Below are 12,887 nucleotides of genomic sequence, written 5' to 3' on the forward strand. Positions count from 1 at the left end.
GCTCGGCCCCGCCGTCTGTCAGCGGAGCGGCGGCGGCGGCTTCCGGGGCCGGCCCGGCCAGGCACCGCCCCGGCCCCGCCGCTCCCCCGTTCTACAGCCCCTGGGCTCCTCCGTTCCACGGCCCCACAGAGCCACGGCCCCTCGGTTCCTCTGTTTCACAGCCCCACAGAGCCGCAGCCTTACAGCTCCTCGGCTCCACAGCCCCACATCCCCTCTGTTCCACATCCCCTCGTTTCCACAGCCCCACGACCCCGCAGCTCCCCGCTTCCACACCCACAGAGCCCCTCGGTTCCACAGCCCCACAGCCCCTTGGTTCCACGGTCCCACAGCCCAGTTCCATTCTTCTGTTCCACAGCCCTACATCCCCTCGGTTCCACAGCCCCACAGCCCAGCTCCATTCCTCCATTCCACAGCCCATCGATCCCTCTGCTCCACCGACCCAAAGCCCGGCCGGTTCACAGTTTCCCAGCCCTACAACCCTTCGATTCTTTGGTTCCAGACTCCCACAGCCCCTTGGTTCCTCAGCCCCACAACCCCTCGATTCTTTGGTTCCACACTCCCTCAGCCCCTCGGTTCCTCAGCCCCACAACCCCTCGATTCTTTGGTTCTACAGCCCCACATCACCTCGGTTTCCCAGCCCCACAACCCCACGGTAACCCGGGAACGGCCTGGATGGGGATGAGTGGCCCCGGCTTCCCCTCGGGAACGCCGGTTTCCAGCATCCAAACCACCGCTTTTCCGTAAAAAGGAAAATTAAGTGTTGCCTTTCCACCCGACCTCCCCCAGGGGTCACCTGGGGACATGTGACAAGAGCCTGAAGTGACAGGACAAGGGGCAATGGATTCATACGACAGAGGGAGGGTTAGATGGGATATTGGGAATAAATTCCTCCCTGGGAGGGTGCTGATGCCCTGGCACAGGGTGCTGTGGCTGCCCCATCCCAACTAGACTAAACCAAGACAATCCTGTCCAGAAATTCTTCCTTAAAGGACTGTAGCTGCAAAGAAGCCGTTCCTGCCTGACTGGAATTCTGATGACAAAAGCAGGATGGGCTGAGAACACGCTGGGCAGATGAAGACAGGGGAAATGCACAGAGCTGGGCCTTTTTTGCCTGCAGACTTGTTCCACCGAGGCTGCACAGACACACAGATCTCTGAATTAGCATCTTATGACCTTGTTTATTCTAGTTTCAGGCTCAGTTATAAAACCGTACAAAATTAATGGGCATGTAAAGTATTAGTTTATTTCAAAATAATTTTATAGAATAAAAACAGTAGGGCAGGCTTTACTTTCACATACAAGTGGGTTTGTTTTGGCTTTTTCGAAGCATCCAGAGAAATCTCTGACAGTTGCATTTATCAAACCTGATGGTAAACATTGTGTGGTTTTTGTCTCTGAATCTCCTGGAAGTGTCTAAAAACTGTATTAGGGGTGATTTGAACACAGACAGTACTTTCTGTGAAAGTAACACAAACTGATGCTGGTTTTGAACTACTCTCAGAAATACACAGCATTCACGGCACAAGCACACACTCCAGCTTCTACAAGAAGCATCCAGGAATTCTCTTCTGGCATTGCAGTAGAGATTTTCTAGCATGTAAACCTCCACCTTCACCCCAAAGGAAACATGAGAAATCTTATTCTTCTTTCACCATCGCTGCCATCTTCATTCTTCTGTTCCAGCACACACAGAGGTGTCAGCCCCAGCTCACCAGCCTGAATTCAGCTTTCTGCAACAGTCTGTAATTTACTGCTATTTTTGTCTTCTTTACCTTTCTTCTTTCCCTTAGTATTTTCCTTTGTAGTTTGCCTACAAGAAACACATCAGAGATGAAGACACCTGAACATAACCAGTGGTTTAAATTCAGGCTGCTGTCACCTGACACATGGCACCACACAAGGCAAAATGTTGTCATTAATCCAGCAGATACTGACACTAAAACTTCATCACTTAAACCGTTATGACTGGGTGGTTCATGCAAACAAGTTATCTGTTACTTTGTTTAAATCTTCTGGGCTGTTTCTGGACAAATCCCATCTCTTACCTCCTCTTCAGCAAAACCTACTTACATTTTTCCTTTGCCTTTTTTCAAGAAGCACTTTGGGGTGGTACAAATGGATTCTCTTGTCAAAGGTTTCTTAATGAATTTCTTCTTTTGTTTGCTGAGAATTTAGTGAAGAAAGGTGAAATTACTAGGGTTTCTAGTTCTAGAAACTACCATAAGTTATTAAAAAGCACTGATTAAAAGAGTGGTTAACTGCTCAAATGAACATACCTCTGCAGTTTGGGCAAATGTTTAATGTATTCTGGCACAGGACAGCCAGCTCGCTGGATAACACTGGCAATACTGGAAAGGAGAGGAGGGAAGAGATCAACTCCAGTGCTCGGACAAGTCATAAATATTTTTTGTGGAAAACAGCAAACCAAACAAACTGGCTGGTTTGTTGTTGGTCTTTTGTTTTGTAGTGATTTTTTTTAAAGCAAGAAATAAAGCCATTATTAATCCAGACATATTACCTCCGTAACAAAGGTTTGTCATCTTCTGTAAAGAAAGTGACTGCCTTTCCTCTGTGTCCTGCTCTTCCAGTACGACCTGCCAAGCACACATTTTGCAGAGCAGAGATTTTACTCCAGACATCTTTTATTTCTCCTCACAGCCCCAGCCCCTTGATGCATGTTCACAGACCAAGGACACACCAGGCAGCCAACCCCCAAACATTGCTCCCAGTGAATGAAAGCACAGCTATGTATGAAACATCCAAATAAGGTTCACAGAGTGCTGACAAAAACAAGAGCATCTACATTAAAAACTTCAGAAATGGGGAAAAGGAGGTGAGCCATGCCTCACCTATCCTGTGGATGTATTCCACTGCACTCGTTGGCAAATCATAATTGATGACCATGTTCACACCTTTGAAGTCCATCCCTCGGGCCAGTAACGCCGAGCAGATGAGCACCCAGATCTTCCCAGCTCTGAAACTCTGCACCACTCTGTCTCTCTAGGAAAAGAACAGAAAAGATGTTTGGAAACAGTCCCAACAGAAAATTGAGAAAAGAGGTGAACCTGTTTCCTTAAAGTTGTCATGATGTTCAGGAATAAAACTAAAACCCTCTGAACAAAAACCTGCTGCTGGAATTTGCTGCCACGGTTACCTGGAGTTACATTCCAACACTCCTGCTTTTAGCTTTCTTTCTAAATCATTTATTGAAAAGAAATAAAATCCTCCTACCTGCTGCTGAGTCTTGTCTGCATGGATGACATCCACATTGATGCCTTCATAAATAAGCTCATGGAAAAGCTCTTTAGCCCTCTCAATGGACTGTACAAAAACAAGGACTGGAGGAGCAAAACCCTGCAAAAGAATAAGTTTATCTCAGGTTCCAAAGTCCTTTTCCTTGCAGAAACTGAGACACAGCAGATTTGGGCAATGGTTTGACATGAGAGAAGGGTTTGAGCTGGGAAATTGGGAGTCTCTGACAGACCATAGCTCAGCTGAACAGGAAGAGGAACATGCTCAGTGTCTCCAAAATACCTTTTTAACAAGCTCTCTCATTGCTGTTAGTTTTCCTGTCTCAGATCCAACAAACAGCAGCTCTTGTTCTACTGTCTCTGCTGCAGAGTTTCTGAAACCAGAAATCCAAGAGAAACACTTCAGTATTTTTTATATACATTAACAAAAACTTATATATTAATTAATTTATGTAGTATATATAACCTCCATAAACATATAACCTGGTGGATGAGAAATACTGCACAATAACACCTATTTCACCAGTGCATGCTCCTAAGACTGATGTTTATTTGATGATAAAGTAATTGGCAAAGGAAAAGAACACTTCATTCAACACAAGAGAAAGATCTACGTGCCTACACAATTTTCTCTGGAGACAAACAACCTGCAGTGCTGACTAACAACAGCCACACAACCAAGCAGGCTGCTGATGCAGAGAAAACAAGTTCCTAGGAAATTTTTTTTAAAAAAGAAGCAGACAACACCTACCTTGCCCCAACAGACACCAGCACAAGGTTGTCCAGGTTGAGCTTACACCACTCCTCCACGTCGTGGGCAAAGGTAGCGCTGAACAGGGCCCTCCTGGCCAGGTGGGAGGTGCATGCCAGGAAGATTGTGCCCAGCTGGTCCCTGAATCCTGACTTCCCATCCTCAAACAGCTTGTCTGACTCATCCACCACCAGCCACTCCACGCTAGGAACAAGAGGTTTGATGTGCAGGAGAGCCACTGCTGAGTGGCAAAGCACACTGCAAAGAGACTCTCCTACCTGCTCAAGTCTATTGCTGGAGGATCTTCTTTCAGCAAATAAATGAGTCTGTTGGGAGTAGTAACCAGTATGTCTATTAAAAGAGAAGCAAAATGTCAAAGAAAGACACAAAATAAACCCAACAGAGCCCTGAGAAACACCAGATCCAACCCAAGGTGCCAGAGGTACAGTTTAGCAGAGTCCATGTCCTCTCATTCCCATTTCTTCCCTGACACTTTTTAAGCATCTCTTTAAAACCACACAGCCCAAAGAGAAAGGTCAGTGTCACTTTTTAATTTTTTTAGAAGCACTTCAGTCGTTAGAACAGTTACCAAATTTCTTGGAAGACTTGGGCCCAAACTTCTTGGCTGCCTCAGCTGCCTTGTGGATCATGTGGATTCTGAAGCCTGTGCCCTCTGCCAGCTTCACCAGCTCCCGGTGGGTCTGAAAGGCAGCAGAGACTGGATTTCCACACTGGCCTGATGAGCTTTGCCAGCCAAAAAACTGCTGGCCACTGTGGAGTCATGGAGTGCTTTGGGTTGGAAGGGACACCAAAGCTCATCCAGCTCCCCCTGCCATGGCAGGGACACCTCCCACTGTCCCAGGCTGCTCCAAGCCCTGTCCAGCCTGGCCTTGGACATGTCAGGGATCCAGGGGGATTATTCACATCACTACCACATGAATAAAAACTGCCCAAAGGTGTCATTTTTATTTCATTTTAATATCACTGCTTTGTTATAAAGTTATCCCTTGAAATTCCAAGTTTGGGACAGATAAATCTCTCGTAGCAATCTCAAGTAGGAAAGGGGGCTTTAAGAGCACCTGAGCATTGGGCAGTTTAAAATATGATCAAAGAATCTTGAGCCTCTAATCTAATCATTGAGATTAGGCTCAGATAATAGACATGTACCTACTCCACAGAAGTCAAAAGACTTGAAAGAAACATTCCAATTAGCTTTCTCTGATATGTGAGGGCAATAAAGGAAAAAAATATTTACTAAGGTGCAGTTTTGCTGATGCAGAGTGAAAACACTGCACCCATCGGGGTGAGAATCCCTCAACACACACCTGGCTGGCGAGTTCTCGGGTGGGTGATATGATCAGAGCCCTGAATCCTTTGTTCCTGGGCTGTTTCAGATGTGTTAACAGGGGGATACAAAAGGCCAGTGTTTTTCCAGACCCTGTAGGAGCTGAAGCCAGAAGCTCCCGACCCTGCAAGAAAAAAAAAACCCAAAACTTCTATTTCAGCAGGGAAAACAAACAAAAAAAGAGTAAAAATTCCATCCCCATAAATATCAATGCTGCAAACTGACCCAAAATACCTCAGGAAAAGCACAGATGAGGAAAACTGAAAAAGCCAAGCTTTCAATGTGGATGAAGTTGGTCCAGCTTTGAGACTGCCAGCAAGGCAGGCAGGGCCCAGGTTTTGTGGGAGCCCTGAAGCCCCAGAGAACTCACGTGCAGCATGACAGGAATTGCCTGCATCTGGATGGCTGTGGGCACGTGGAACCCTGCAGCCCGGATGTTCTCCAGGATCCTGGGGTGCACGTGGTACTCCTCCTGCAGCTGCTCAAAGGTGGCAATGGGGTCAGGGAGATCTGTGCCCTGAATGCTGATCCTGTGCTGGTGCCTGAAGCGATTGATCTGGGAGGGAAAAACCAAACTCCTTCTTAATTCACACCACAAAACTCACCACGTGTGGCTCCCTCTCCTGGGTCTGTCCCCCACCCTCCTCCAAAGGGGAATCTCCATAAATGAACCTCAGTTTTGGCTCACAGAGCACCAGGCAGCTCCTGCTGCACCACAATTCCCTGCTCCCACCTTTTCTCTCCTCAAGCGCTCAAGCTTCTCTGCAGTAGGCTTTTTGTCTTTTGCATCTTCAAAGTTTGCTTCCAGAGAGGACATCCACTTTATTCCACTGCTTTCTGACAGCTCTGGCATTGAGCCTGCTCCTGGAAGTTGCAAACAAATTGAAATTTCCTTTAGTAAAACACAGGCAGGCATCACTTGGGACAAAAAAAATCTCAGAACCGTTTTTCTCTCATTCTCAATCAAACCTAAAGAAGACTCCAGAAGATGGCAAGCACATGCCCAGCTCTCAGCACTGAGTCTTGGCCCAGCCATGAGATCAGCTCTGAGCCAGGCCAGCCAAGGACCCCAGAACGGGGTGGGCTTTAAGCTCCCTTCCAACCCAAACCATCCTGGGGTTCTCTGGTGGTTCTGCCAGGGATACACGTGTGTGTGTGTGCAGATACCTCGTGTCTTTTTCTTTTTTCTTTTCCCTTCACTGCTTTCTGCCGCTCTTTTCCTCTTCCCATCGTTGTTCCCTGCTCCATCTTTCTGCTGCTTCACCTCCTCCTCACCCCCTGCGAGCCCCCTGCCCTCCTCGGCAGACCCCTGAGGGGCTCCCTCCTTGTTCCCGAAGAAGTCGAGGCTCTCCAGCGAGACGCTGCCGCGGTTCCCTTTCACCACCTGCGGGAGAACGGGGAGAGGGGTGAGCCGCCATGGCCGGGCCCCGCTCCTCAGCGCCGCGGCCGGGCCGGACGGGGCTGCGGAGCCTGGGCCGCGCACGGGCCGGTCCCCGAGCGCTCCCCTCGCCGTCCCCGCACCCCGAAGCGCCGCGCGTCCAGCCCGAAGCGCCGCACGTCGAAGCGAGCGCCGGCGCCCAGGCGGCGGAACAGCTCGTGGGTCTCCATGCTGCCGCTCCCGGCAGCCCCCGCGCCCCGCCGGAAGCGGGAGCACTTCCGGTGGAGCGCCGGCTGCCATGGCAACGGCCATGGCGGCTCGTTACCATGGCAACGGCGCCGGCAGGCTTCTCTAGGCCGCGGCGACATGGGATCGCTGTCGCGACAGCACGGGGCTGGCGAGGCAGGGTTCCTTCCCCCTGTGCCCCCACGCGGCCCCGTCCGGCCCTGCCGCAGGCCCGGAGCCGGCGGGGAGCAGAGGAGGCGGTGGGCGCGGCCCCGTGCGCGTCCCTCCGCTCATCCTCCATTTATTCTCACACAACGCAAGGTGCCCGAGGGAAGAAATGCTTGAGGGTGGCAGGAACAAGCTGGCAACCGGCTGAGCTCCTCAGGGCCTTCAAGAAAGTTTGCCCAGATTAAGATCAGAATTTATTTAATTAATGTATTTGTTCATTGTGATAAGCAGTGAGATCCAATAATGCAGATAAATCTAGTACTCTCTATGAGATCAAAGAATACTGATTTTTCCTGGTTGTTCATGAAGGGAATCAAACAGAAATTTAATTAGCAGCAACAGAAATTATTTAATGTAATAAAAGTCTTGAGGGCTAAAGGTTTATGCTGCTGAAATCCAAGAGCTCTAAGACATATAGGCCATGGCTGTTCCTCCTGTAACACTCACTTTAATAACAAACTTTGAGATGAAAAATTGGGTGAACCTGCTCCTCCCCTCCGCCCTTCCCTGCCTGATTTATGGTGCTTTTTCCTTGCCAGACCTTTAACTTCCCAGCGCCTGGGTGGAAGCAGACCCAGAGCAGCACAGCGGTGACATTTCCCTTTCTTGTGTCCCCAGCGGTGGATTCACAGCGAATACAGACCCAGCTCTGCATCCTCGCTGCAGTTCCCAGGCTGAGGCTCCTGCTCTCTGCTGGGAGCAGTGACTAATGGTTGCTGCAGAGGATGGGGAAGAATGTGGGGGCATTTGTGTAACAAAGAACCATAAATCATCTCCAATATCCATCACTCACCAAGGGATGCCGCTGGCAGATTCGAGAGCGAGGAAACGGAATATTCTCCCCACGGCTCAGCTGGGAAATCCCTCTGAGTCCCGAGGGCAGAGAGCCCTGTGCCAGGAGCGAGGGGGCACGGAACAGCCTGAGCTGGCACCCACGGGCACCGTCCAGCCCTGCACAGACACCCCAGCACCCCACCCTGGGCATCCCCGAGAGCACTGCCCAAAGGCTCCCGGAGCTCCCTGGGGAGCCTGCTCCTGTTTTATTTAGGATCAAGTTTTTTACAGGAAGGGGGATGAGGTTCTGGAATGGCTGCCCAGGGAGGTGGTGCAGTCGCCATGCCTGGCTGTGTTTAGCAGAGCTGGGTGTGGCACTGGGGGCCAGGGTCTAGCTGAGGTGTTGGGGCTGGATTGGACTCGATGATCTCGAAGTCTCTTCGAACCTGGTGGTTCTGTGACCATCCTTTTCTTTTTTCTTTTCCCTTCACTGCTTTCTGCCGCTCTTTTCCTCTTCCCATCGTTTTTCCCTGCGCCATCTCCATGAGGAGAGCTCCTGGGCTCTCCTCCCTCTCCTGCTCTGAGCACGGTCCCCAAAGCCTTGCAGACAAGGGGTCCCTCAGGTGCCAGCAGCAGAAACCCCTCAAGGCCAAGGACCCCCTTTGTTCCCTGTCCCTGACCCAAGCCCTGCTCACAGGATGTTCCCACTGCGGCTGCAGCACGGCAAAGAGGAAATGTCCTCCTGTGCCAGCCCAAGGGGCATCCACAGGGACAAACAGCCTTCATGGCAGCACCTGTGTGCTCCCCGAGCCCGCTGGCCTGGCTGTGTGTGACACCGGGGCTGGGGACAGCCATGGCAGGGGAGGAGAGCGCTGAGGGGACGGGGACAGCCATGGCAGGGGAGGAGAGCACTGAGGGGCTGGGGACAGCCATGGCAGGGGAGGAGAGCGCTGAGGGCATGGGGACAGCCATGGCAGGGGAGGAGAGCACTGAGGGGCTGGGGACAGCCATGGCAGGGGAGCACAGCACTGCCCGGAGCCACTGGCAGCATGCCCACGGGATGTGGGGCACAGCCTGGTGTCACTGGTTATCCTGGCAGGAGTGCAGCAGCTACAGCTGGGTGGGGAACAGCCAGGTGCTCTCCTGTCCCTGACACAGCCCCATCCCTCCAGGGATCCCGGGGTGGTGCAGAGCAGCCCAGGTGAGGTGTGCCACCTGTGGGCAGGTCACTGCCCCAGGCACGGAGCTGAAATAAAATCCCACAGCTGGCAAAGCAGATCAGCCGAGTGCATTTATTCCACCACGTGCACAGCCAGCTCCGGGTCCCTGTGGGCTCCTGGGGAAATCCAGCCAGGCCATCACCCCGGTGTGTGTCCCTCTGTCCCGCAGGCGCACAGGACAGCAGGACAGCGTGCCCCCACGCCCGCCCCGTGCTCATCCCCATCCCTGCTATGCACATGAGAGTCAATTAGCCCGGGCGAGCGCACTGCTGACCTCTGGCCCCTGCTGTGTCCCCCGAGGCAGTGACAGCCCCGCCGCCCTCGGCTCTCAGTGTGAATTGATGTAGCACCCATTCTCTTGCGGCACAGAAACATGCGTCCTCATTCAGCTGTCCATTTCCACTTTCTGTTCCTTTGTCCTGCCCTTCTGTTCCCTGTGTTGCTAACCTGGTCACCACTTCTTGACCCCACGTCCCCGTCCCTCCCAAGGGTGTTGTAATCCCAACCACTACCAAAAAACTTTTACTTTTTTCCCCTTTACTCACATCTTATTTAGCGAAAAATGGTTTCCAGCAGTGTGGGAGCTTTGATCCCCTATTCAAGAAATCCTTGCAATGTTTTTTTAAAGACTTTCTTTCTAAGGCAAATGAATTCTTCATAAAGGGGGAAATGGTGTGCTGGTTGGGCTCTGTTCATCTGAAGAAGACAAATGATCTGTTTTATTACTTGAAAAGCAAAACAGTTGAGTGTGTAGATTTGTGATTTATCTGTAATTAAGAATCCATTTGAGCAGCATATTAATTACAGAGAGGAGGATTCGTTTTGCTGAGTAGAAAAGTAAAATCAAAGTCCCTTGAATTAGAAGACAGCGTAAATTGCCCGAGGCTTTGATTTTCCATGGCTCTGCATTACGCCTACACTGCCACAGGACAACTCCAGGACACGCTGGAGTTTTCAGACTTTTAAATTTCCTCTCTGGGTCAGAGAAATAAAGTGCAGGGGCTCCGAGCCTCTCCCTGCCGGTGCTGGTGGCTGCCCCGGCGCTCTGGTTCTGCCTGGGGCTGCAGCAGGGAGAAGCATCCTGCAGGATTCACGTTTCCCTGGCAGCTCGCGGAGCCTGGAGCTGCAGGAGCAGACACTGGAGCAGGCAGAGCGGCTTCCTCTGGATGCCGAGTGCTTTTTGAAGGGTTTGGGCGCAGTGTATTGTTCAGGACAGCAGACTGTTGCAGGGCTGTTCTGCCACTCTTGTGGCTCACACTGTGCCCGTCAGAGCTGGGCACGGGCTGGTGCAGCTCTGCTGTGGGCACACCGGGTGGTGGGATCAGCGCCTGGCACGGGGAGCCAGGCTGCAGGTCCTGCCCCGGGCACGGCCCGGCCCAGCACAGCCTAATCCCACACAGCCTGGCACGGCCTGGCACAGGCTGATCCCGGCACGGCCCGGCCTCGCATAGCGGGTCCTGCCCCGGGCACGGCCCGGCACAGCCTCATCCCACACAGCCTGGCACGGCCCGGCACTGCACAGCCCGGCCCAGCACAGCCTAATCCCACACAGCCTGGCACAGCCCGGCACAGGCTGATCCCGGCACAGCCCGGCCTCGCACAGCCTGATCCCGCTAAGCCTGGCACGGCCCGGCACGGCACAGCCCGGCCCGGCACAGCCTAATCCCACACAGCCTGGCACGGCCCGGCACAGGCTGATCCCGGCACGGCCCGGCCTCGCATAGCATGGCACGGCCCAGCCCGGCACAGCCTGATTCCACACAGCCTGATCCCGCACAGCCTAGCACGGCCCGATCCTGCACAGCTTGGCACGGCACAGCACAGCCTGGCACAGCCCGATCCCGCACAGCTTGGCACGGCACAGCACAGCCTGGCACGGCCTGATCCCGCACAGCCCGGCACGGCCCGGCCCGGCACGGTTGGCACAGCCTGGCCCCGCACAGCCTGATGCCGCACAGCCTGGCACGGCCCGGCCCAGCCCTGCACAGCCTAGCCTGGCACAGCCTGATTCCACACAGCCTGATCCCGCACAGCCTAGCACGGCCCGATCCTGCACAGCTTGGCACGGCACAGCACAGCCTGGCACGGCCTGATCCCGCACAGCCCGGCACGGCCCGGCCCAGCCCTGCACAGCCTAGCCTGGCACAGCCTGATTCCACACAGCCTGATCCCACACAGCCTAGCACGGCCCGATCCCACACAGCTTGGCATGGCACAGCACAGCCTGGCACGGCCTGATGCCGCACAGCCCGGCACGGCCCGGCCCGGCACGGCCCCGCTGTGCTGTGCTGCCTTTCCCGCTGGCACACCCGGCAGAGCCGGGCACCGGCCGGACTGGCAGAACGGGTCGGGAACACTCCCGTGTGAGCCGGCTCCTGTGCCCGGCGCCTTCCCCTGCGCACACACTGCACACACACCCACGGCCAGACACGGCCCGGCAGTGCTGCGGTGTCCAGAGAGCCCATCCCCTGCCCTCCCCTGCCCTCCCAGAGCTCGTGTCCATGAGAGCCCATCCCCTGCCCTCCCCTGCCCTCCCAGAGCTCCCGTCCATGACAGCCCATCCATGATCCCATCCCCTGCCCTCCCAGAGCTCCCATCCATGAGAGCCCATCCCCTGCCCTCCCAGAGCACCACAGGGTGACCTGGCACCCCCTGAGCAGCCCAGCGTTTGCTGCTGGCCCGTGCCAGCCCGGCTGCCAGCTGAGCCCCAGCACCGCCCTGGTGGGCACCAGGCTGCTGTCACACACCTGGGGACACCACCCAGGCACCAGGCCCAGCCCTGCACAGGTTTCCCTGGCTCCGTTCCTCCCACAGTGATGAAAACACAATGCCAAAGCCTCGTGGCAACCTATGGATCCTCACGTGCAAGGAATTCCCTTATGAGCAGCTTTGAACTGTAAAATAATCACTCGGCCCTGTAAAAGTGTGCTGGTCATAAATGAACTTTGTCATGGCTCTGCTGGTTTCTTTGCCCCAGAGCAGCTGCATCAGACACAAACACCACGTGCCCGACAGCAACAGGAGGAAAAAAGTATCTTCCAGAAGCTTCGTTTGCCATGACATGGCATTTTCCAGCAATTTAATGAGGCAGCCAGGGCACCTGTGGGAGCAAACACCCCACCCAGGGCTTCTCCAAGCAAGGTGAGGTCCAGGGACAGTCCCAGCCCCAGCCCAGCTGCTGCAGAGGTTGCTCCAAGAGTTTTGTGTGGTATTTGCCATCCAGAAAGGTTCCCTCAGCCTGATTTTTAACTGAAATCAGAGGAAGCTTTCTCCCCATGCAGGTATGGGTAGAGCCCACAGCACCCTCAGTAACCTGCCCTGCTTCCCCCATTCCAGGGATGGGAAGTGACAGCACACAATCACTGTTCAGCAGCTCCAGAAACCCACACCTGATTAATAACAGAAAGTATCTGTTATTAATCATTTGTTCTACTCACATTACAGATTTTATCCTGTCTGCTTCATCACACTTCGTGGGAGTCACCTGCTGCATCTGTGTCTTCATTTGTTTATATCCTCTGCCCTTGTTTTTTTGGCTCTGTCCCCTCTTCCTTCACCACATCCCTCTGTGGTGGGGTCAATTCTCAATTCTCCTTTTCCCAAGGTTTTCACTTACCAGGGCAGCACTGACTCTGGAGCATTTCCCCAAGGGCTCTTCACGCCCCAAGCTCCATCCTTTCAGTCTGTGACTCTCTTACAGCTGGTGCAGAAATCA

At 53.4% G+C, this 12,887-nt stretch overlaps 1 protein-coding gene across 1 annotated transcript; it reads right to left on the minus strand.

Annotated features, from left to right (window-relative positions):
- Nucleotides 1-1,158: 1,158 nt before the first annotated feature.
- On the minus strand, nucleotides 1,159-6,976 carry DDX52 (DExD-box helicase 52). Its single transcript, XM_039720982.1, has 15 exons — nucleotides 6,869-6,976; nucleotides 6,515-6,731; nucleotides 6,081-6,211; nucleotides 5,718-5,903; nucleotides 5,328-5,471; nucleotides 4,592-4,703; nucleotides 4,281-4,353; nucleotides 4,003-4,206; nucleotides 3,535-3,625; nucleotides 3,232-3,354; nucleotides 2,850-3,000; nucleotides 2,519-2,594; nucleotides 2,277-2,348; nucleotides 2,071-2,163; nucleotides 1,159-1,810 (listed from the first exon to the last, which is right to left on the minus strand). Exons 1-15 carry the CDS (start codon nucleotides 6,953-6,955, stop codon nucleotides 1,723-1,725), a joined length of 1,848 nt encoding a protein of 615 aa, XP_039576916.1. The 5' UTR covers nucleotides 6,956-6,976; the 3' UTR covers nucleotides 1,159-1,722.
- Between the last annotated feature and the right edge of the window lie 5,911 nt (nucleotides 6,977-12,887).

This window comes from Passer montanus, unplaced genomic scaffold, assembly GCF_014805655.1.
Source record: "Passer montanus isolate IOZ18808 unplaced genomic scaffold, ASM1480565v1 scaffold44, whole genome shotgun sequence".
Taxonomy (NCBI): Eukaryota; Metazoa; Chordata; class Aves; order Passeriformes; family Passeridae; genus Passer; species Passer montanus.

Coding starts and splice junctions, on each gene's coding strand:
- DDX52 (XM_039720982.1), bottom strand. CDS start 6,955: ATGGAGACCCACGAGCTGTTCCGCCGCCTGGGCGCCGGCGCTCGCTTC. Junction 6,732..6,868: donor TGGACGCGCGGCGCTTCGGG/GTGCGGGGACGG, acceptor GTTCTCCCGCAG/GTGGTGAAAGGGAACCGCGG. Junction 5,472..5,717: donor CAATTCCTGTCATGCTGCAC/GTGAGTTCTCTG, acceptor TTTTTCTTGCAG/GGTCGGGAGCTTCTGGCTTC.